The 25342-nt window shown below is 42.3% G+C and overlaps 1 protein-coding gene across 2 annotated transcripts; it reads right to left on the bottom strand.

Annotated features, from left to right (window-relative positions):
* Positions 1-437: 437 nt before the first annotated feature.
* Positions 438-24044, bottom strand: LOC103690393 (zinc finger protein 431-like). Of its 2 annotated transcripts, none has more exons than XM_039098131.2 (4): positions 23844-24000; positions 4100-4226; positions 3844-3904; positions 438-2649 (listed from the first exon to the last, which is right to left on the bottom strand). In XM_039098131.2, the coding sequence occupies exons 1-4, from the start codon at positions 23844-23846 to the stop codon at positions 774-776; spliced, it is 2067 nt and encodes a 688-aa protein (XP_038954059.1). In that variant the 5' UTR covers positions 23847-24000; the 3' UTR covers positions 438-773. The 2 variants fall into 2 exon arrangements, with proteins under 2 accessions (XP_038954059.1, XP_038954060.1); XM_039098132.2 differs by lacking the exon at positions 438-2649 and adding an exon at positions 2923-3259 and having other exon boundaries at positions 23844-24044.
* Between the last annotated feature and the right edge of the window lie 1298 nt (positions 24045-25342).

Raw genomic sequence — 25342 nt, 5'->3', positions numbered from 1 at the left:
TATTGGATATTTTTATTTACATTTCTTTTTTTCTTGGTGTTTTATTCTTTTTTTTCTCTATCTTTATTAAATTGGGTATTTCTTATTTACACTACAATTGTTATTCCCTTTCCCGGTTTCTGGACCAACATCCCCCTAACCCCTGCCCCTCCCCTTCCATATGGGCTTCCCCTCCCCATCCTCCCCCCATTGCCGCCCTCCCCCCATAGACTAGTTCACTGGGGGTTCAGTCTTAGCAGGACCCAGGGCTTCCCCTTCCACTGGTGCTCTTACTAGGATATTCATTGCTACCTATGAGGTCAGAGTCCAGGGTCAGTCCATGTATAGTCTTTGGATAGTGGCTTAGTCCTGGAAGCTCTGGTTGGTTGGCATTGTTGTTCCTATGGGGTCTTAATTTGGGTTTTAATACTGTGAAAAGACACCATGACTAAGGCAACTCTTATAAAGGATGTTTAATTGGGGGTGGTATACAGATTCAGAGGTTCAGTCTATTATCAAGGCAGAAAGAAGGGCAGTGTCCAAGCAGACATGGTGCTGGAGAGTTCTACATCTTGGTCAGAAGGCAGCCAGAAGACTCTTCCACCCTGGGAAGAGCCTAAGCATAGGATCTCAAAGCCCACCGCCCACAGTGACATACTTCCTCAAAGGCCACATCTACCCCAGAAAGGCCATACCTCCTAACACTGCCACTTGCCATGGGCCAAGTATATTTAAATTACCACACCTTTGAATATCACAGTAAAGGCTTTACCACAATGGTTACATTCATACAGTTACTCTTTAATATGTGTTCTTTTGTGTAGTTGGAGGTGGCTTGATTGTGAAAAGGCTTTACCACATTGACTACATTTGTAAGGTTTCTCTCCAGTATGAATTCTTTCATGTTTTTGAAGTTGACCATGAGAGGCAAAGGCTTTACAACATTGCTTACATTCATACGGTTTCAGTCCAGTATGTGTTGCTTTATGTATTTGGAGACTAGCATTACATACAAAGGCTTTACCACATTCATTACATCTGTAAGGTTTTTCTCCAGTATGAATTCTTTCATGTCTTTTAAGATCATTCTGACCTACAAAGGCTTTACCACATTGATTACATTCATAGGGTTTCTCTCCAGTATGTATTCTTTTATGTACTTGGAGATGACAACGATGTGCAAAGGCCTTGCCACACTGATCACATTCATAGGGTTTCTCACCAGTATGAGTTCTTTTATGTACTTGGAGAGTATTATTATATGCAAAGGCTTTACCACATTGATCACATCTGTAAGGTTTCTGTCCAGTATGTGTTATTATATGCATTTGGAGATGACCCTGTTGTGCAAAGGCTTTACCACACTGATTACATCCATAGGGTTTCTCACCAGTATGTTTTCTTTTATGTACTTGGAGATAACTATGAGATGCAAAGGCTTTACCACATTGATTACATTCATAGGGTTTCTCTCCAGTGTGTGTGCTTTTATGAATTTGGAGAGTACTGTGTCGTGCAAAGGCTTTACCACACTGATTGCATTTGTAGGGTTTCTCTCCAGTATGTATCATTTTATGCATTCGAAGATTACATTGAAGTGTAAAGGCTTTACCACATTGGTTACATTTGTAGGATTTCTCTCCAGTATGAATTCTTTTATGACTTTGAAGTTCACAATGGTATGTAAAGACTTTACCACATTGCTTACATTCATAGAGTTTCTCTCTAGTATGTGTGCTTTTATGTATTTGGAGATTACTGTATCGTGAATAGGCTTTATCACATTGAATGCATTTGTAGGGTTTCTCTCCAGTATGCATCATTTTATGCATTCGAAGATTACAATGATGTGCAAAGGCTTTATCACATTGGTTACATTTGTAGGGTTTTTCTCCATTATGAATTCTTCCATGACTTTGAAGTTGACCATGAGAGGCAAAGGATTTACTGCATTGCTTACATTCATAGGGTTTCTCTCCAGTATGTGTTCTTTTATGTACTTGGAAATAACTATGATATGCAAAGGCTTTACCACATTGATCACATACATAGGGCTTCTCTCCAGTATGACTTCTTTTATGTACTTGGAGATAACTATGATATGCAAAGGCTTTACCACATTGATTACATTTGTAAGGTTTTTCTCCAGTATGTGTTATTCTGTGCATTTTGAGATGACTGTGTCGTGCAAAGGCTTTACCACACTGATTGCATTTGTAGGGTTTCTTTCCAGTATGTATTATTTTATGCATTCCAAGATTACGACGATGTGCAAAGGCTTTACCACATTGGTTACATTGGTAAGGTTTTTCTCCAGTATGAATTTTTTCAAGATTTTGAAGTTGAGAATGGTATGTAAGGGCTTTATCATGTGGCTTACATTCATAGAGTTTCTCTCCAGTATGTGCACTTTTATGTCTTTGGAGATGACTGTGTTGTGCAAAGGCTTTACCACATTGATTGCATCTGTAGGGTTTCTCTCCAGTATGTATCATTTTATGCATTTGGAGACTACTGTGATGTACAAAGGCTTCACCATACTCAATACCTTCATAGGGTTTCTCTCCAGTATGATTTTTTTCATGCCTTTGAGGATAACTGTGATATGCAAAGGCTTTACCACACTGAGTATTTTCAGAGGGTTCCTCTCCAGTACGACTTCTTTCATGCCTGCAAAGATAGATAGTTGGCACATGTGAAAGCTTTACCACATTTACTACACTGATGAATCTTTTTACCTGTAGAAATTAATTTTATAATATGGTCTAATTGTAAAGAGGAATCACATCTTAATGTTTTATCACTTTGTTTACATTCAAGGCTTCCCATTCATTATGGGTTAGTAAGAGTATTATTACATGGCTCACATTTGTAGCATCCCTTTTCTCTATGAGATTTTTCATATATTTGAAGAGAAATGGAAGAGTTCAGAGCTTTACCACATTGAGTACAGTCATAAATTTCCCTTTATTGTGAAATACACTAATTTACATACCACATTGGCAAAGTGAACCAGGACAAACAGAAAGGAATTTCCACAATCCTAGTATTCATAGGGATTTTCTGCTGCGTGAGTTTATAGATATATTTAATGAAGTTGGGAAACCAACTAATTATAAACTTGTATCACACTGAGAAAGTCTGTTCAAATGTGGACTACTACATATATTTTAATTGTTCTGGGAGGGAGGGAGGGAAGGAGGGGGAAAGAGAGAGAGACATTGCTTTTTTCAATATCCCTGTGCTCACATGGCTGTATCCATTGTGACACAAGATATACCTATTAAAAGAATAACAAATGAAAGATTTCCACATTGCATTCACACAGTTTGACTTTTTGTTCATCATAGACATATGGTATAGGAATTAAGGTTTCTCTTCAACAACATTCTTGACTCTCATAAACTGCCCCTCTCATTTAAACTTAGCAATGTTACTATATGAGTATTCAGCTTTACTATGATTTATTTGCTTATTAGAAACATATACTTATACTCTATTATCTCTCTCTGTGTCTCTGTCTCTGTCTCTCTCTGTGTGTGTGTGTGTGTGTGTGTGTGTGTGTGTGTGTGTGTGTGTGTTATGAGACTAAATAGATTGGCAGGTTTACAGAGTAGCTGTACTGTGGCTATGATTCAAATGGTAATATCTGTTAAGGCATTGTTTCTTTGTCTTCTTTCTTAGAGGAATGCCTTGCAAACACAAATCAGACACCTGACATTGAGGTACATGGATCTGTGAGAATTTAATAATCAATACACTTAAAGAAGTGCTTTTTTTTTACACTGTTGCTTTTCTTTAAAAGTTCCAGGACATACTAACATTTCTTCAGAGATACCATACCAACTTGCACATGAAAATTACCTTCCATGTCTTCTGAAACTTTGACAATGTTCTTCAATAGGATGGTCTTCCCAATTGTAACCTAAAATATAGTACCAGAAAATGTAAGATATATTATTGTAAATTAGGCAAAATTTAAATTACTATCTTCAGTGAACCTGATTTATTCACCTCATTCTTCCTTATTCCCAATTGAAGTTACAGAAAAGCAACAGTAACAAAGAACTTTTAAAAAGTTCCCTTATTTTAAAAAGTGAAAGAAAATTCACTGTTTTACCTATAGCAGTGAGGTTCCTGTAGGTCTCCAGCATCACATCTTTGTAGAGACTCTTCTGCGAAGGATCCAGCAAAGTCCATTCTTCTCGAGTGAAGTTCACATGTACGTCATCATAGGTCAGTGTATCCTAAAATATCCCATACATGTGTACAACAGAAACCATGATACCGATATCACTGTAAATGTATGCTTCTGGTGCTTCCCCCACTTATTTCTTGACCCAGATATTGTAATGTAATTACCAAATCATCTTAGAAGAAAAGTGAGTAATAAGGTTCACCTCTGTCATTTCTTTGCTCTTTGAGTAGGATATAACCTTGCAAAAGAAATGCTAATAAATGTGTGTGTGTGAGAGAAAGAGAGAGAAAGAGAGAGAGAGAGAGAGAGAGAGAGAGAGAGAGAGAGAAGCAAGCAGTACCGAGCACACATCAGAGAAATTATATGAACAATTGCTAACTGCAAAAAATGATGGGCAAGTGAGCATATCAGCTCATGTCTTTAATCCAAGCACTCAAGAGGCAGAGGCAGGTATATCTCTGGTCTATCCAGGACAGCCAGAGGTACATATTAAGACCCTATCTCCCCTGTAAAAATCAATCAAACACACAAGAAAGATAGAAAGGACTCAGAGGTTTTTACTCGAGTTCCTACAAAGAATTACACATTCACTCTAGTTCTGTATTCATCTTCCAGAATCTTGAAGTGTCCCAGTTTTAAACTGTAATTAATCAGGTCTGACCACAACATGGTAAACACACACACACACACACACACGAAATGAGTTGAGTCTATAGACATTCAAATCTCATCCCTAATAACTAATCATCTAGAAAGGTTCCTCCTACAAAAACTTCTATTGAGAGAACTGAGTTGGCCAGAGCAAGGCTGATTCCATGACAGGCTGTAAACTGACAGGTTGGGAAACTAGGCCTAAGTTTCTGTTTCCCAAAATTGGAAAAGTCCAAACAAGCCAATTCCAAGAAAACCACCCCTCACAGGCAGCCAACCAGGAGCTTTCAGGAGCTGCCCCTGCCACCAGGCCTAAGCAAGCCTTAACCAAGAATAGTTAATCAGCATTGGTGACAGAAAGTCTCCCAAATTCCCCTGAACCTTGACCAATCCCAAAGACACCCATACCCCTGGAAATTGAGCCAATCAATCAGGATAAACGTCACCTACTCCTCCCTGGAATTCCCCTCATTGGCTTTAAATTGAGCTTGCAAAGCTCACCTGTCTGTATCCATCATAATGAATGGCAGACCCCAGCATGATAGAATTCTGCAGAACAAAACACTGTTGCATATTATTTGAGTTGGGGTCAGTGATTCTTGGACCCTAACATTATAAGTTCTCCCAAGGAAAGCTACCAAGGAGAAAGAAGTGTTCAAAGATATCACCATATCTGGGAGCTTTTTGACTCAATCAACTACATTCTGATCATGGTCACCCATGATGAAAATGCATTGTTTAACTTCATGAGCCTAATAGTCTGCAGCAGTCCCTACACTCTTCACATGCCCAAAATCTCTTCTGACATTCTTGATTGGCACATCTTGTAAAATCAGAAAGCAAGTTATTTCTTTCCAACACACAAAAGCACAGAATACCCCTTCCCATTCCAATAGATAGGAATGTGTACATAGTGAGAAAAGATTGGACAAAAGCAAGAAACCCAGCAGGGCAAACACCAAATCCTGTCTTGTGTCTCAGACACAAGGAGCCTTAGTTTCAAAAGGCTTAGATGGCCCTATCCCTGCAACTTCTCATACATCTCTCAGTTTAGATCCTTGAGCTCCCTATATGCAGCTCTCCATGACAGGTGTCTCATAAATTAGGTGTCTCAATATCTTGTGGTCTCAATGCAACTCAGGCTTCATCCTCAGGTTCATGCAATGCACTCTCACAGTGTCCTCCCTCACTGGGGCTCTGACTCTGCCAAACGTAGATGGCTGGAACAGTGCTGAACTGAAACCACAGGAGAAGCTGCCATGACCTTACATTTTCCATCTTTCTTATTTCCAGAACTAGGGTGCTCCTGCCAAGTTTAGATTCTAAATTGGGATCGATTCTGCCATGCTTGGACCACAGTTGTAGCAGGTTTTATATGAAGTTCCTTCCTGGGTCTAGGAAATCACTTTGCCAACTCCCCCTTCCATTAACTGAAGGCTTAGCAGGAGGGACTGTTTCCCCTAAGGCACCTTCTTAGGCTTCCAATCTTGAGCAAGGACATTCTCTTTAATGGTGATAATATCTTTGAAAATTCATGCCCCTGTCTCAGCATTTGGATGCCATCTTCCCAAACCACAGACTTTGCATTTATTTCTACTCAACTTGTTGCTTTTTTAAAAAAAATTGTAGTCCAGAATGAGTTACTAGTAATAATCATCCAACAGATTCAATATTCCATCTAAGAAATATAGCCAATTATTTTTAATTCTGCCTTACTCAATTTCGCAAAGCATGGGCGGAATAAGGAAGATTTGGAGTCAAAATACCACATAAATGACCTCTAGCTAAATTATTCATGGAGTCTATTTTCCACTGAAATCCTATGACCTCAAATTCTGACTGCATTACTTGCGATACTCCGGTCTTCCAGGTGCTACAACAACCGATTAAGCCCTGAGCACAGCTTTCTTTTTGTTTTCCTCCATCTTTATTAAATTGGGTATTTCTTTTTTTTTTGCATTTTTTTTTTTTATTAACTTGAGTATTTCTTATATACATTTCGAGTGTTATTCCCTTTCCCGGTTTCCGGGCAAACATCCCCCTCCCCCCTCCCCTTCCTTATGGGTGTTCCCCTCCCAACCCTCCCCCCATTGCCGCCCTCCCCCCATAGACTAGTTCACTGTGGGTTCAGTCTTAGCAGGACCCAGGGCTTCCCCTTCCACTGGTGCTCTTACTAGGATATTCATTGCTACCTATGGGGTCAGAGTCCAGGGTCAGTCCATGTATAGTCTTTAGGTAGTGGCTTAGTCCCTGGAAGCTCTGGTTGCTTGGCATTGTTGTACTTTTGGGGTCTCGAGCCCCTTCAAGCTCTTCCAGTTCTTTCTCTGATTCCTTCAATAGGGGACCTATTCTCAGTTCAGTGGTTTGCTGCTGGCATTCGCCTCTATATTTGCTGTATTCTGGCTGTGTCTCTCAGGAGCGATCTACATCCGGCTCCTGTCGGTCTGCACTTCTTTGCTTCATCCATCTTGTCTAATTGGGTGGCTGTATATGTATGGGCCACATGTGGGGCAGGCTCTGAATGGGTGTTCCTTCAGTCTCTGTTTTAATCTTTGCCTCTCCCTTCCCTGCCAAGGGTATTCTTTTTCCTCATTTAAAGAAGGAGTGAAGCATTCACATTTTGATCATCCGTCTTGAGTTTCGTTTGTTCTAGGGATCTAGGGTAATTCAAGCATTTGGGCTAATAGCCACTTATCAATGAGTGCATACCATGTATGTCTTTCTGTGATTGGGTTAGCTCACTCAGGATGATATTTTCCAGTTCCAACTATTTGCCTACGAATTTCATAAACTCGTTGTTTTTGATAGCAGAGTAATATTCCATTGTGTAGATGTACCACATTTTCTGTATCCATTCCTCTGTTGAAGGGCATCTGGGTTCTTTCCAGCTTCTGGCTATTATAAATAAGGCTGCGATGAACATAGTGGAGCACGTGTCTCTTTTATATGTTGAGGCATCTTTTGGGTATATGCCCAAGAGAGGTATAGCTGGATCATCAGGCAGTTCAATGTCCAATTTTCTGAGGAACCTCCAGACTGATTTCCAGAATGGTTTTACCAGTCTGCAATCCCACCAACAATGGAGGAGTGTTCCTCTTTCTCCACATCCTCGCCAGCATCTGCTGTCACCTGAGTTTTTGATCTTAGCCAATCGCACTGGTGTGAGGTGAAATCTCAGGGTTGTTTTGATTTGCATTTCCCTTATGACTAAAGATGTTGAACATTTCCTTAGGTGTTTCTCAGCCATTCGGCATTCCTCAGCTGTGAATTCTTTGTTTAGCTCTGAACCCCATTTTTTAATAGGGTTATTTGTTTCCCTGCGGTCTAACTTCTTGAGTTCTTTGTATATTTTGGATATAAGGCCTCTATCTGTTGTAGGATTGGTAAAGATCTTTTCCCAATCTGTTGGTTGCCGTTTTGTCCTAACCACAGTGTCCTTTGCCTTACAGAAGCTTTGCAGTTTTATGAGATCCCATTTGTCGATTCTTGATCTTAGAGCATAAGCCATTGGTGTTTTGTTCAGGAAATTTTTTCCAGTGCCCATATGTTCCAGATGCTTCCCTAGTTTTTCTTCTATTAGTTTGAGTGTGTCTGGTTTGATGTGGAGGTCCTTGATCCACTTGGACTTAAGCTTTGTACAGGGTGATAAGGATGGATCGATCTGCATTCTTCTACATGTTGCCCTCCAGTTGAACCAGCACCATTTGCTGAAAATACTATCTTTTTTCCATTGGATGGTTTTGGCTCCTTTGTCAAAAATCAAGTGACCATAGGTGTGTGGGTTCATTTCTGGGTCTTCAATTCTATTCCATTGGTCTATCTGTCTGTCTCTGTACCAATACCATGCAGTTTTTATCACTATTGCTCTGTAATACTGCTTGAGTTCAGGGATAGTGATTCCCCCTGAAGTCCTTTTATTGTTGAGGATAGCTTTAGCTATCCTGGGTTTTTTGTTATTCCAGATGAATTTGCAAATTGTTCTGTCTAACTCTTTGAAGAATTGGATTGGTATTTTGATGGGGATTGCATTGAATCTGTAGATTGCTTTTGGTAAAATGGCCATTTTTACCATATTAATCCTGCCAATCCATGAGCATGGGAGATCTTTCCATCTTCTGAGGTCTTCTTCAATTTCTTTCCTCAGTGTCTTGAAGTTCTTATTGTACAGATCTTTTACTTGCTTGGTTAAAGTCACACCGAGGTACTTTATATTATTTGGGTCTATTATGAAGGGTGTCGTTTCCCTAATTTCTTTCTCGGCTTGTTTCTCTTTTGTATAGAGGAAGACTACTGATTTATTTGAGTTAATTTTATACCCAGCCACTTTGCTGAAGTTGTTTATCAGCTTTAGTAGTTCTCTGGTGGAACTTTTGGGATCACTTAAATATACTATCATGTCATCTGCAAATAGTGATATTTTGACCTCTTCTTTTCCGATCTGTATCCCTTTGATCTCCTTTTGTTGTCTGATTGCTCTGGCTAGAACTTCAAGAACTATATTGAATAAGTAGGGAGAGAGTGGGCAGCCTTGTCTAGTCCCTGATTTTAGTGGGATTGCTTCAAGTTTCTCTCCATTTAGTTTAATGTTAGCAACTGGTTTGCTGTATATGGCTTTTACTATGTTTAGGTATGGGCCTTGAATTCCTATTCTTTCCAGGACTTTTATCATGAAGGGGTGTTGAATTTTGTCAAATGCTTTCTCAGCATCTAATGAAATGATCATGTGGTTCTGTTCTTTCAGTTTGTTTATATAATGGATCACGTTGATGGTTTTCCGTATATTAAACCATCCCTGCATGCCTGGGATGAAGCCTACTTGATCATGGTGGATGATTGTTTTGATGTGCTCTTGAATTCGGTTTGCCAGAATTTTATTGAGTATTTTTGCGTCGATATTCATAAGGGAAATTGGTCTGAAGTTCTCTTTCTTTGTTGTGTCTTTGTGTGGTTTAGGTATAAGAGTAATTGTGGCTTCATAGAAGGAATTCGGTAGGGCTCCATCTGTTTCAATCTTGTGGAATAGTTTGGATAATATTGGTATGAGGTCTTCTATGAAGGTTTGATAGAATTCTGCACTAAACCCGTCTGGACCTGGGCTCTTTTTGGTTGGGAGACCTTTAATGACTGCTTCTATTTCCTTAGGAGTTATGGGGTTGTTTAACTGGTTTATCTGTTCCTGATTTAACTTCGATACCTGGTATCTGTCTAGGAAATTGTCCATTTCCTGAAGATTTTCAAATTTTGTTGAATATAGGTTTTTATAGTAAGATCTGATGATTTTTTGAATTTCCTCCGAATCTGTAGTTATGTCTCCCTTTTCATTTCTGATTTTGTTAATTTGGACACACTCTCTGTGTCCTCTCGTTAGTCTGGCTAAGGGTTTATCTATCTTGTTGATTTTCTCAAAGAACCAACTTTTGGTTCTGTTGATTCTTTCTATGGTCCTTTTTGTTTCTACTTGGTTGATTTGAGTTTGATTATTTCCTGCCTTCTACTCCTCCTGGGTGTATTTGCTTCTTTTTGTTCTAGAGCTTTTAGGTGTGCTGTCAAGCTGCTGACATATGCTCTTTCCTGTTTCTTTCTGCAGGCACTCAGCGCTATGAGTTTTCCTCTTAGCACAGCTTTCATTGTGTCCCATAAGTTTGAGTATGTTGTATCTTCATTTTCATTAAATTCTAAAAAGTTTTTAATTTCTTTCTTTATTTCTTCCTTGACCAGGTTATCATTGAGTAGAGCATTGTTCAATTTCCACGTATATGTGGGCATTCTTCCCTTATTGTTATTGAAGACCAGTTTTAGGCCGTGGTGGTCCGATAGCACGCATGGGATTATTTCTATCTTTCTGTACCTGTTGAGGCCCGTTTTTTGACCGATTATATGGTCAATTTTGGAGAAAGTACCATGAGGAGCTGAGAAGAAGGTATATCCTTTTGCTTTAGGATAGAATGTTCTATAAATATCCGTTAAGTCCATTTGGCTCATGACTTCTCTTAGTCTGTCTACATCACTGTTTAATTTCTGTTTCCATGATCTGTCCATTGATGAGAGTGGGGTGTTGAAATCTCCCACTATTATTGTGTGAGGTGCAATGTGTGTTTTGAGCTTTAGTAAGGTTTCTTTTACATATGTAGGTGCCCTTGTATTTGGGGCATAGATATTTAGGATTGAGAGTTCATCTTGGTTGATTTTTCCTTTGATGAATATGAAGTGTCCTTCCTTATCTTTTTTGATGACTTTTAGTTGGAAATTGATTTTATTTGATATTAGAATGGCTACTCCAGCTTGCTTCTTCTGACCATTTGCTTGGAAAGTTGTTTTCCAGCCTTTCACTCTGAGGTAGTGTCTGTCTTTGTCTCTGAGGTGTGTTTCCTGTAGGCAGCAGAATGCAGGGTCCTCGTTGCGTATCCAGTTTGTTAATCTATGTCTTTTTATTGGGGAGTTGAGGCCATTGATATTGAGAGATATTAAGGAATAGTGATTATTGCTTCCCGTTATATTCATATTTGATGTGAGGTTATGTTTGTGTGCTTTCATTCTCTTTGTTTTGTTGCCAAGACGATTAGTTTCTTGCTTCTTCTAGGGTATAGCTTGCCTCCTTATGTTGGGCTTTACCATTTATTATCCTTTGTAGTGCTGGATTTGTAGAAAGATATTGTGTAAATTTGGTTTTGTCATGGAATATCTTGGTTTCTCCATCAATGTTAATTGAGAGTTTTGCTGGATACAGTAATCTGGGCTGGCATTTGTGTTCTCTTAGGGTCTGTATAACATCAGTCCAGGATCTTCTGGCCTTCATAGTTTCTGGCGAGAAGTCTGGTGTGATTCTGATAGGTCTCCCTTTATATGTTACTTGACCTTTTTCCCTTACTGCTTTTAATATTCTTTCTTTATTTTGTGCGTTTGGTGTTTTGACAATTATGTGACGGGAGGTGTTTCTTTTCTGGTCCAATCTATTTGGAGTTCTGTAGGCTTCCTGTATGTCTATGGGTATCTCTTTTTTTAGGTTAGGGAAGTTTTCTTCTATGATTTTGTTGAAGATATTTACTGGTCCTTTGAGCTGGGAGTCTTCACTCTCTTCTATACCTATTATCCTTAGGTTTGATCTTCTCATTGAGTCCTGGATTTCCTGTATGTTTTGGACCAGTAGCTTTTTCCGCTTTACATTATCTTTGACAGTTGAGTCAATGATTTCTATGGAATCTTCTGCTCCTGAGATTCTCTCTTCCATCTCTTGTATTCTGTTGGTGAAGCTTGTATCTACAGCTCCTTGTCTCTTCTTTTGGTTTTCTATATCCAGGGTTGTTTCCATGTGTTCTTTCTTGATTGCTTCTATTTCCATTTTTAATTCCTTCAACTGTTTGATTGTGTTTTCCTGGAATTCTTTCAGGGATTTTTGCGATTCCTCTCTGTAGGCTTTTACTTGTTTATTAATGTTTTCCTGTGCTTCCCTAAGTGTGTTCAGGTCTTTCCTGAAGTCCTCCAGCATCATGATCAAATATGATTTTGAAACTAGATCTTGCTTTTCTGGTGTGTTTGGATATTCCATGTTTGTTTTGGTGGGAGAATTGGGCTCCGATGATGGCATGTAGTCTTGGTTTCTGTTGCTTGGGTTCCTGCGCTTGCCTCTCGCCATCAGATTATCTCTAGTGTTACTTTGTTCTGCTATTTCTGACAGTGGCTAGACTGTCCTATAAGCCTGTGTGTCAGGAGTGCTGTAGACCTGTTTTCCTCTCTTTCAGACAGTTATGGGGACAGAGTGTTCTGCTTTCGGGCGTGTAGTTTTTCCTCTCTACAGGTCTTCAGCTGTTCCTGTGGGCCTGTGTCTTGAGTTCACCAGGCAGCTTTCTTGCAGCAAAAAATTTGGTCTTACCTGTGGTCCCGAGGCTCAAGTTCGCTCGTGGGGTGCTGCCCAGGGGCTCTCTGCAGCGGCAGCAACCAGGAAGACCTGTGCCGCCCCTTCCGGGAGCTTCAGTGCACCAGGGTTCCAGATGGTCTTTGGCTTTTTCCTCTGGCGTCCGAGATGTGTGTGCAGGGAGCAGTCTCTTCTGGTTTCCCAGGCCTGTCTGCCTCTCTGAAGGTTTAGCTCTCCCTCCCACGGGATTTGGGTGCAGAGAACTGTTTATCCGGTCTGTTTCCTTCAGGGTCCGGCGGTGTCTGTGGCAGGGGTCCTGCCGCTCCTGGGCCCTCCCCCACGGGAGCCCAGAGGCCTTATACAGTTTCCTCTTGGGCCAGGGATGTGGGCAGGGGTGAGCAGTGTTGGTGGTCTCTTCCGCTCTGCAGCCTCAGGAGTGCCCACCTGACCAGGCGGTTGGGTCTCTCTCTCACCGGGTCTGGGAGCAGAGAGCTGCTGCGGGCCGGGATCCGCGGGTGTGGGACTTCAAATTGGGTATTTCTTATTTACACTACAATTGTTATTCCCTTTCCCAGTTTCCGGGCCAACATCCCCCTAATCCCTCCCCCTCCCCTTCTATATGAGCTTCCCCTCCCCATCCTCCCCCCCATTACCGCCCTCCCCCCCAACAATCACGTTCACTGGGGGTTCAGTCTTGACAGGACCAAGGGCTTCCCCTTCCACTGGTGCTCTTACTAGGATATTCATTGCTACATATGAGGTTGGAGTTCAGGGTCTTTGGGTAGTGGCTTAGTCCCTTGAAGCTCTGGTTGCTTGGCATTGTTGTTCATAAGGGGTCTCGAGCCCCTTCAAGCTCTTTCAGTCCTTTCTCTGATTCCTTCAATGGGGGTCCCATTCTCAGGTCAGTGGTTTGTTGCTGGCATTCGCCTCTGTATTTGCTGTATTCTGGCTGTGTCTCTCAGGAGAGATTCACATCCGGTTCCTGTCGGCCTGCACTTCTTTGCTTCATCCGTCTCATCTAGTTTGGTGGCTGTATATGTATGGGCCACATGTGGGGCAGTGAGCACAGTTTTCTATGCTGTTTGTCACCTCAAGTCCTGATATTTACCACATTCCTCCAAAGGAGAACACTTCTAGTTTCTCTAGTTTCTGTCCAGCAACAAAATCACCTTTTTTTTTTTTTGTTCTTGTTCTAACTTGCTACTCTGCTACTTTGATTCAATTCTCTAACCAAAGCATCTCAGGTAATGAACAGGTTCACTTGTTTGGTCCTGTTAGAGCACAGCCATCAGTTTGGGAGTTTAGGATAGAAACTGAAGCTTCAAGAAAATAAGGCAAAAACCATGAACAAATATTGTTTCCTGCCTTGCCCTCTTGCTTAGTCACTGTCTCATGCTCAGCCAGCTCTCTTATCCAGCCCAGGCCCACTTGCTTAGGGATTCTGCCACCCTCAGTGTAGAGCCTTCCCACATCAATCATCACAACGCAATCTCTCACTGATGCAGCATCCGACATTTTGATGAGGGCAAGCCCTCAAGTGAGAGCCCCTCAGATGATTGTAGGCTCTAAAATGTTCATGACTGAAGCTAATTAGGACACAAAGGCAATAATATATCAGAAAGTTTAAAAAACCCAAATCAAATGTGTTAACCATATCAATCATTTAAGTAGCAAAAAAACCCAAAAATTGATGATTGCAACAACTGCAAAACACAGATTTGCCAAGAAATGAGGAGAGGCAAGGCTTCAGAAGAGGACACTAAAACTGTTTCCCAAACTATCAAAACCTCAAGAAACTCATAACAGGGCTAAGATCAATACAAGTGACAGGTCATGCTGGTAAGGATGTGGAGAAAAGGGAACAACTCTCTGTTGCTTTTAGGGTGCAAACTAATACTGCCACTATGGAAATCGGCATTTCCTCGGAATTGTGATTCCTCAGAACCCTGAGAATCTATCTCAAAACCCAGATCTACTGCTCTTGGGCATCTATCCAAAAGGTACCACCCTACCACGAGGCCATTTGCTCAACTATGTTCATAGCATATTTAGTCATATTAGTCAGAACCTGGAAACAGCTTAGAGGTACCTCAACTGAAAAATGGATAAGCAAAAAACATGGTAATTTATAAAATGGAGTATCACTCAGCTGTTTAAAAAGATGACATTATTAATTTACAGACAAGTAAATGCAACTAAAGAAAGCACACCCAGAATGACAAACATGGCATGCAGTTATTTACAAGTGGATACTACCTATTAGGTAAATAATAATCAAACTCAGAGAGGCTAGGTAAAGAGAGCTCCTTCTAAAGGGGAAATAGAATAATTTCTGTGAGTAGACTGGAGTTTGATGTGAGCAGGAGTGGGAGGGATCAGTTGGGGGGAATGCAGAGGGAAAGTACAATGCAGGAAGAAACATCTGGAATTAGGGGCTATTTGGGGGTTAGTGTAAAAACCCAGTACAATAGCAACTTCCTGGATGCTACAGGGTGACCCTAATGAGGACTCCTAGTAATGGAGGATATGGAGTCTGAAGTGACCATCCTTTGTAGCCAGCCAGGGCTTCAATGTTGGGAATGGGTTACATTTGGTTGAGCTGTTGGCCAAGGAGGTCCCTTGGAGATCCTTAAACAATTCATGCTGATGCTAGGACAAATGTTGCTCTCAGATAACTGACACCTGTGTTCTAGTCTCTTGAGAGGGTACTCCTCAGGCTATAGAAAGAGAAAACTGGACCTCCATCCCCCAAACACACACACCTACAATTGGTCCGTACTGCAAGATGTGCTGGGGCATGATGGTAACAAACTTGTTTGAGTGGCCAACCAATGCTTGGTTTAACTTGCCCTTGACATGAGAGGGAACCCATGACTAACACTGATTGGATTTCTAGGAATCTTACAGAGACTTAAATGGCAAGCATGGAGACAGCATGGGTCTGTACCAGGTCCTCTGCTGATATGATATGGCTGTTAGCTTGTTGTCTTTGTGGGACTTCTGACAGTGGAAGCAGGTGTAACTCTGACTCTTTTGCTTGATCTTGAGACTTTTCCTATCAGATTGCCTTGTCCAATATAAAGGCTTTCACCATGTCTTTTTCTATCTTGTTTTGTCCTGTTAGGTCTGCTCCTTTTTGAGAAACAAGCTGAGAAAGAAATTAGGGAAACAACACCCTTCATAATAGTCCCAAATAATATAAAATACCTCGGTGTGACTTTAACCAAGCAAGTAAAAGATCTCTATGATAAGAACTTCAAGGCTCCGAAGAAAGAAATTGAAGCTCTCAGAAGATAGAAAGATCTCCCATGCTCATGGATTGGCAGGATTAATATAGTAAAAATGGCCATTTGACCAAAAGCAATCTACAGATTCAATGCAATCCCCATCAAAATACCAATCCAATTCTTCAAAGAGTTAGACAGAACAATTTGCAAATTCATCTGGAATAACAAAAAACCCAGGATAGCTGAAGCTATCCTCAACAATAAAAGGACTTCAGGGGGAATCACTATCCCTGAACTCAAGCAGTATTACAGAGCAATAGTGATAAAAACTGCATGGTATTGGTACAGAGACAGACAGATAGACCAATGGAATAGAATTGAAGACCCAGAAATGAACCCACACACCTATGGTCACTTGATTTTTGACAAAGGAGCCAAAACCATCCAATGGAAAAAAGATAGCATTTTCAGCAAATGGTGCTGGTTCAACTGGAGGGCAACATGTAGAAGAATGCAGATCGATCCATGCTTATCACCCTGTACAAAGCTTAAGTCCAAGTGGATCAAGGACCTCCACATCAAACCAGACACACTCAAACTAATAGAAGAAAAACTAGGGAAGCATCTGGAACACATGGGCACTGGAAAAAATTTCCTGAACAAAACACCAATGGCTTATGCTCTAAGATCAAGAATCGACAAATGGGACCTCATAAAACTGCAAAGCTTCTGTAAGGCAAAGGACACTGTTGTTAGGACAAAACGGCAACCAACAGATTGGGAAAAGATCTTTACCAATCCTACAACAGATAGAGGCCTTATATCCAAAATATACAAAGAACTCAAGAAGTTAGACCGCAGGGAGACAAATAACCCTATTAAAAATGGAGTTCACAGCTAAACAAAGAATTCACAGCTGAGGAATGGCAAATGCCTGAGAAACACCTAAAGAAATGTTCAACATCTTTAGTCATAAGGGAAATGCAAATCAAAACAACCCTGAGATTTCACCTCACACCAGTCAGAATGGCTAAGATCAAAAACTCTGGTGACAGCAGATGCTGGCAAGGATGCGGAGAAAGAGGAACACTCCTCCATTGTTGGTGGGATTGCAGACTGGTACAACCATTCTGGAAATCAGTCTGGAGGTTCCTCAGAAAATTGGACATTGAACTGCCTGAGGATCCAGCTATACCTCTCTTGGGCATATACCCAAAAGATGCCCCAACATATAAAAAAGACATGTGCTCCACTATGTTCATTGCAGCCTTATTTATAATAGCCAGAAGCTGGAAACAACCCAGATGCCCTTCAACAGAGGAATGAATACAGAAAATGTGGTACATCTACACAATGGAATATTACTCAGCTATCAAAAACAATGACTTTATGAAATTCATAGGCAAGTGGATGGAACTGGAAAATATCATCCTGAATGAGGTAACCCAATCACAGAAAAACACACATGGTATGCACTCATTGATAAGTGGCTATTAGCCCAAATGCTTGAATTACCCTAGATGCACAGAACACATGAAACTCAAGAAGGATGACCAAAATGCGAATGCTTCACTCCTTCTTTAAAAGGGGAACAAGAATACCCTTGGCAGGGAATAGAGAGGCAAAGATTAAAACAGAGACTGAAGGAACACCCATTCAGAGCCTGCCCCACATGTGGCCCATACATATACAGCCACCCAATTAGACAAGATAGATGAAGCAAAGAAGTGCAGGCTGACAGGAACTGGATGTAGATCTCTCCTGAGAGACACAGCCAGAATACAGCAAATACAGAGGCGAATGCCAGCAGCAAACCACTGAACTGAGAATAGGACCCCCGTTGAAGGAATCAGAGAAAGAATTGGAAGAGCTTGAAGGGGCTCGAGACCCCATATGAACAACAATGCCAACCAACCAGAGCTTCCAGGGACTAAGCCACTACCCAAAGACTATACATGGACTGACCCTGGACTCTGACCTCATAGGTAGCAATGAATAGCCTAGTAAGAGCACCAGTGGAAGGGGAAGCCCTGGGTCCTGCTAAGACTGAACCCCAGTGAACGGGATTGTTGGGGGGAGGGTGGCAATGGGGGGAGGATGGGGAGGGGAAGCCGATATAGAAGGGAAGGTGGAGGGGCTAGGGGGATGTTGGCCAGGAAACCAGGAAAGGGAATAACAATCAAAATGTAAATAATAACTAGCCAAGTTAATAAAGATGAAAAAAAAAAGCGATCACAAACTTTGTTTATTGCCTTGTTTGTTCCTTGATCTAGAACTGGTCTAGTATTTGCATGTATTTAGAATGGTATAGAAGCAGGTTATAGAAAAATAAACCTGTTTCAGCCTCAGCACTGGCTCAAATCATGTTATATGTTGTCTAATTGTCCTTTTCTTTTCAATCCTCACTCCCTCCCTTGAGACCCTGTTGACTAACTGAGCTGGCTTGGTCACCTTCATTTTCGATTGCTACCTGCAATGTTGACAAAATAGTTCAAACTCTCATATCATCTGACAATAAGAGTGCACTAAAGATTAAAATTAAATGGGAGAAAGAAATGAGTTGACAATGCTTAAGCTGTAATTACATGCTGTTTTATGACCAATTCAGCACTGACCGTGAATCTTTACAACTGCATAATCCTTTAACCATTCCTTTAGCCCAAGGTCCCCTTGAGGCACCTAGCTTGTCCTCAACAAATGAGCATGGATGTTATTTTCATATTTAGGCTAGCATGAATACAACTGCAATGAACAAGCGAATTCTGGTACTTCTTAAAACTAATTTCAAGTGCATGGAAACTATACTGAGAAGACTCTTGGGATCCATGGCGATTCTGTCATTTTTATGATACTTAATGTTGGTATCAGGAGCCGGCTTTATGGTTGCAAATTGTCTCCAAACCCAGCGATGGCAGTGGCGTCACCCACAGGTGACAGGAACCTGTGCATCTGTTGTCATAGCAATTGCCATATATTCCCATCATCCTCCTAGCCCAAATCTCCCACCTTCTCCTGCAAGAAGTTATGTCACTGCCCAAATAAAAAGCTGACCCTTCCTGACCTTCACCCCTTCTCTCTCTTTTCCTCCTTTGTCTCCTCAACTCCTTTGTGCACACCACCCCCCCCCCCCAGCACCAATGAAACTTGTGGAGAGCCGCAATAACATTCGCCACCACAAGATGGCGCTGGCCTCCGCCACGCCAGCCGACTTCCTTTCAGGAAGTTAACTGTGTGCGCATGTGCAAGAGTGCCTTCATGCCAGGTCTTTGCCTACTCCGGGGCGTGCCTAATGAGATCATGGGTAAGCGACCAATCAGGTGTGGATGCGCCGCGCTAGGGTGTATATAAGCCGCGCCATGCTGGCGCCCCGGGCCCTCTCTTTAAGATACAATAAACATTAGCTGCAGAAGGATTCGTGTGTCCCCGCGTGTTCTTGCTGACGAGATAGCGCGGGGCAGAAACTCTCTCATGTGGAACCGTACTGGCTTGGCATGAGCCACGATTCCAATAGCCCACTCCATAGAATGGGGTTGCTTGGGTGTAGGTATTATGTCCACAGGCATACATATATTAAATATGGGCAATTTTTTTCAACTATAGAAACATAGTCTTAACTAGTTTTAGTAGGTATGGAAAATCCCAGCCTACTGCTATCAGAGTTTATTGCTAATACTCAATCCTGTGTCACATCCAGATTCATTGCTCAATTCTGGACCATGCTTTATTTTCACTCTTTTTGTTTTCTCAATTAAGTCATGCTTAGTAAGATCTCGTCTATGTGACCCTAACGATGCATTCTGTGTCACCAAAGTCTACACTAAAGTCCTCTTTCTATGGCTTTGTACATTATTTCACATCGGTTTCAGTTTCACACACATACTATATAGCTTGCTATATGAATTATTATGTAGAATATCTTTTACCAATTTATATAACTGTAAACAACACCATTATAGTGTTGTTAAAAAAGGAATGTTGGGCATGTTCAATTTGCAGCAAAAATTCAAGACAATCTAAAGAAAACGTCTAATAATATATAACAGGACAGCTGATTTCAAAGCTATTCGCCATGTGAAAAAACCTCAGAATCATCAACAGGATTATGAAGAAATAGTACACATTTTGGCACAATGTAGATTCCATCTGTACTTATCAAAGAGCTACAACGATCAAAAGTTTTAGCACATTTGTGAAAAAATGAGATGTAGAGAAAAAAGGCAAGAACATAAGCCCCAAATTATAGTCAAGTTTTAATCAAAAGACCTAAGGAAACTCAGCCAGGAGAAATGTGAACTTGACCAATATTACCTATGATTGCATGTGTATTCAAATGGAATAAACACAGGCTTCACAACTTCCACAAAAATAACCCTAAACTGCTATATTTCTGACCCTCCAGCCTGACCCCACGCTATAGAGCTCTGTGTGTGGAGGTGGTAAGAAAGGTGGGTTATGGCTCTGCAGCTCCCAATGCCCCCGTGTGATCTCACTGTGTGAACCCATTGAACCCACACACAAACAAAGGTTGAATATTGATTTAATGTCTGCTTCCACATGATGTCATGTGGATTTTAGTAATGATGTAGAATCTTCCCTACCCACCTACACCTCGCCCTGCACACCTGAGAAACCTCTGCATCTCAGGAACTCCTTTTGGACTCTGGAACTGAATTTCCCTGAATCACTCCATTCAATGTGACTGCTGATAGTGGAGAGGTAAAAGGATTTTAACCAAGTATTGCCAAAGGATGATTCTCATAACCTTATCTCTAACAGTTTCTAAACTATTTGTAAAATTTATCACACAAAATAAATTTGCAATACAATCTTCAGAACTTCTAGAAACCGGATTTTCAGTTTTGAAATCTGTCTTCTGCACACCAAGAGCAATGCTTGTGTGCACACTGGGCAGTGATATTGTAATCAACACACCTTGTACCCAGATGCAGAGCCTCCTCCCCAGGGAACCCACACTCAGAGAGGCTCAGAGGACAAGGCACTCTGCCCAGGACACCACATGTACCAACAGCACCACAGTCTGGTTCACAGTCCACGTCAGTCCAGTCAGATTGGACTCTGATAGCTTAGCCAACATGTTGTTCCTGGTGGCTGCCACATCTCCCTCACAGCTCTGTGATGAACTACATCAGAGAATATGGAAAGAACCTGCAAGCTACCTCCCACTGGTGCTCCTCCTGATTGCTAGGCTCCACAGAGAATGGTAGCAGCCCCTCTATTGGAGGATTAGAGATTGCATGACTTAGCACAGGCCTTCCCAGCTCTACCCTTCCACCCCACCCTAGGGGCAGACAGAGCCCTAGTATGGTAAATTTGTATTTTATTAGAATCTTCTACTCTCCCAGGTGTGGAGAGCTCTTGGTACCGCTTCTAGGAAAATGGCAAGAATATTTGACACTGGGCTAGGATGAGAAAGTAAAAAGAAATACAGCTGAGGAATGTGTTCCTCATATCTTGATCATCTTGATAAGGCCAATACAGTGGGAACTTTGTTTACATCGGTTTTCTTCCTTGGCTACTTTGCTTGTGCCTTAGGACTGACCTTATTCATTGTATGCACTCAGGCAGTCAAGGTGGGTCAGAGTCTGTAGGCGAATTTCCCAGCCTGCTGAGGTGTGGAATGGTTGGAGGGGGTACACCGGAGGCTCAAGGTGAGGGGCTGTCCTTGGTGGAAGGAAGAGGGAGGTGTCTCTGGATAAGAACCAATGTTCTGCGCATATTTCAGAAAACTGTTTGTTAGCTTGTGGCTTTGCTTTCTACGGCACGGTAGGGCATAAAACCACTATGAAAAATAAACTGGAGGGGTTGGGGATTTAGCTGAGTGGTAGAGCACTTGCCTAGCAAGCACAAGGCCCTGGGTTTGGTCCTCAGCCCCAGAAAAAGAAAAAAAAAAAAAAAAAAAAACAACCAAAAAACTGGAGGCTGCTGGTTGCTGTTGGTCACTGCTGCAGCTGTGTTAACCAGCAGTCCCCCCAAATCTAGCTCTTGGCTTTGCATCTTCTTTCTGCTTTTCCTATCTTTAATCTTCCCTCCCCCAGAAGAAACTTCGACTCATGCTGGTGGGTCGAGTACAAGGAAAGGAACTAGATTCAAGGATCTTTTTCTCCTCCATCCTTGTTTCTCTCCTATCTGGTGTTGGGGGTGAAACGGGGGCGGGGGGAGGGCTGAGGAGGAGAGGGATTAAGGGTGGGGGAAAAGGAAACCACAAAGTAGCAAAGAACAGCCACACTGGGTCTAAAATGCTACAAGAGAAGCCAGCCTAGGGAGGATTTTGCATTCCATGTATGCTGTCACCCTTAAGTTTGTTTTAGGTTCCAGGTTAAGTTTTGAACAATTTAAATATAAATTGGAGACTAAAAGTCTAGCCACTTAGATGGGACGTTTACAAAGCAAACATTTCCAGGATCATTTCTTAAGTACACCAGTGCCCTAAAACAGTAGGTTAGTGACAGTGTCCTAAGTGGAAGGTCTCAGATGAGGAAAAACTTCTGTAAAGGGGAAGGTAGAAAGTGTAGAAGCTGGGGTAGGGGTGTCTTACACCAGCTATGTCTTATGCTAAGTAAGGTTAAGAAGAATGTCATCTTGTATACGGTTTACGTGAGGGAAACGGATGAAGAAACGATGAAGTTAGCAGAAACATCATACAATGGGACGCACTCAGGAGAAGTCTAATTAAACAGTGCTGCACAAGGGGAACTCAGTGTATTTCAAAAATATTCCTGACCAAGCCTATAGTGGCCTTGGGAAATATGGCGGGAAGAGTTGTGTTCTCAGAATCTTAAGCAATGCCCCCCCCCCCCAAATGCCCTGGCCCCAAGCATACCCCTGGTTTTAGAGGAGGAGCTGTTTTATCTCTATACACAGGGCATCAGGGAAAGCTCCCAAGGACTAGGCCCCAGACTGTCACTGGCTCAGCCAAGCATGTCCTGAAGGAGCTCATACACGGGACCTCAGGGAAAGCAGGGAAAGTGTAGTTGATCAGGACAACACTCAATAAATACAACAGTGCTTTGCTATTGTTGTTTTACCTTTACAGATGGCTGTCACCAGGTGTCATCTTGCCCATGTGGCAGGACTATTCTCTCAAGAATAAAACTAAACCTTTATGGCACACCAGGCCTTGATTGTGATCCTGTAAAGCCCCATTGAGCAACTTGTTAGAGCCCTGCTCTTTGATATGGAGATGGGCCAGGTGGTTGGTTGCTAATCAGGGTCTGGTGCTATATATCTGGACAACCCTGGTGAACAAACTTGTGTATCCTAGCATCCTAATCTCTAACAGGCCTGGTTAGCTTACTACTTACACGTGGGGTGTTTTGCAGGCAGTCCTCTCTCAGCTAAATTCTACTTGGTGTGCCTTGCTATCTCCTAAGATTTAACAAATACTTTACATCATCAATTCTACTCTTTTACATCACAGCTTGATACTGCATTGCTACCCAGCACATGAGATGCCTTTTACCCCATCCACAAAATTAACTCCAAGTAGATCTTATACCTTAATGCTAAATGCTAAGAACAGAACATGTAGAAACTAGGGTTCTGAATTTGCGATCACGCCAAGGATCTTTCCACACACAAGCCAAATGCTCTGCACGGATGCAGCCCCTACAGGGAAGTTATTCGCGCCGGGTCCAGTGAGAGGCTAGGACCTCACAGGTGGCTGCTCAGCCCCGGGAAAGACCCATCACCCCAGCTCCCGCTGCTCAGTCCCCTACACACACACACACACACACACACACACACACACACACACACACACACACACACACACACACACCACCTAACCCTAACCCAGCTCCCGCTGCTCAGTCCCCTACACACACACACACACACACACACACACACACACACACACACACACACACACACACACACACACACACACCACCTTTGTGGGCAGTGACCCTGTGCTCACCATGTCGCGACTTTGGAGCTTGTCTGAGCAAGCCTTACAGAATCCAGCGGCAGGACAGACAGCACAGCACACAGAACCATTTAAGACTGCTCAGCTACTAAGCGAATCCTGCACCATGGCACCCGGAAAAGCCCGCCTTCTCTTCTGATTAGCAGGTCCGTTGAAGGCTCTGATTGGCCAGTAGTCTTGAGTGACTTGAACACCTCCGTGAGCGTTAGAGTGAGCTGAAGGTACAGTGTAGGTACACAGTTCCGGGTCCAAGCTTCAAGCCCAGGGCCAGATCTTTTCCAGATCTACAGGGATTTGCATTTCAGTAGCACTTGTGCCTGTCCTCCAATAGCGTTCTCATCTGTCTCCCCGCCCAGCCCCAGGAAGGACCCACCTCGCCATCTACCACTCCTCAGCCGCTTGCTCCACCCCTTTTAGGGCAGTGACCCTGTGCTCACCCGGTCCTCACTTCAACCTGAGCTGCCCTCACAACACTCAGTAGGTTCTTTCCTTTCTTTCTCCAGGAATCAGGGTAAATAGCTTGGCATAGCCCCTTACTCCACTTGCAGTGGGGTTATCAATCTGTCCCACAAGTGGAAGGTTGCCCAAGATATTAACAATTAAAGAGAGATCTGAGGAAACAAGAGTTTTGTTTTGTGGCTGTTGGGATTCAGACCCGGGACAAGCGGCTGACGTTCATGAATTTAAGACACCAAAGCTGTCTGGGCCTCCAGGTTCTCCCAGCACTGCTCAGTCCCCACCTGTAACAGGGCGTGTCCGGCATACCCCACCTTGTACCTTGAAATTTCCAGCGCAGGGGCCGAGTTTTCCCTTCCCCAGAAGCTCTTCCTCTATAATCCAGAAATTTCATACTCTTTGTCTTTATGTTTGTCTCTCTCTCCCTCCCCCTCCCCTTTCCATCCTTCCCTCCACTTTCCCTCTCACTCCCCCCACTACTGCATTTTTCTCTCCCTGCATGCCTTGCTCGCTTTTCTCCCCACCCCTGCTCCTTATTCTCACTCTCCGCATGGACTTCTCTGACCTCTTTGGGACTTGTGAACTCTCTGGATCCTTGGGATCAGTGAGCCCACTAGAGAGTTGCCCCCAGTAAATCTGCAAACACTCTGATTTGATTTGGGTCGAGTCCTTCATGCTGGGCTTAGGTAAACTGCAGCTGGTTTTCACTGGTAGGTATGGGAGCCCTGGGAGACAAACCTTGTGGAGCACTACTGTTAGCCAGCACATCCTCTTCAGTGGGAAGGTGAACTCACATTCACACACAGAACTGTTTTAGAAAAGGTTCTCTAGATAAACAGACCGGATAGGATGAATCTATGTGTGTGGAAAGTGGATTTATTAGAATATTTCACAGGCTGTGGCCCAACTAGTCCAACAATGGCTAACGTAGCATGTATAGGGGTAGGGAAACCTATATGTGAACATAGCCAGACTCCCTCAGTAAAATCCCAGTGCTTCCTTTCTTGAAGGAAATCATTGCTTTGGAAATGACT

The sequence above is a fragment of the Rattus norvegicus genome, chromosome 19 (assembly GCF_036323735.1).
Source record: "Rattus norvegicus strain BN/NHsdMcwi chromosome 19, GRCr8, whole genome shotgun sequence".
NCBI lineage: Eukaryota > Metazoa > Chordata > Mammalia > Rodentia > Muridae > Rattus > Rattus norvegicus.
This window is presented reverse-complemented; position numbering and strand designations above follow the sequence as displayed.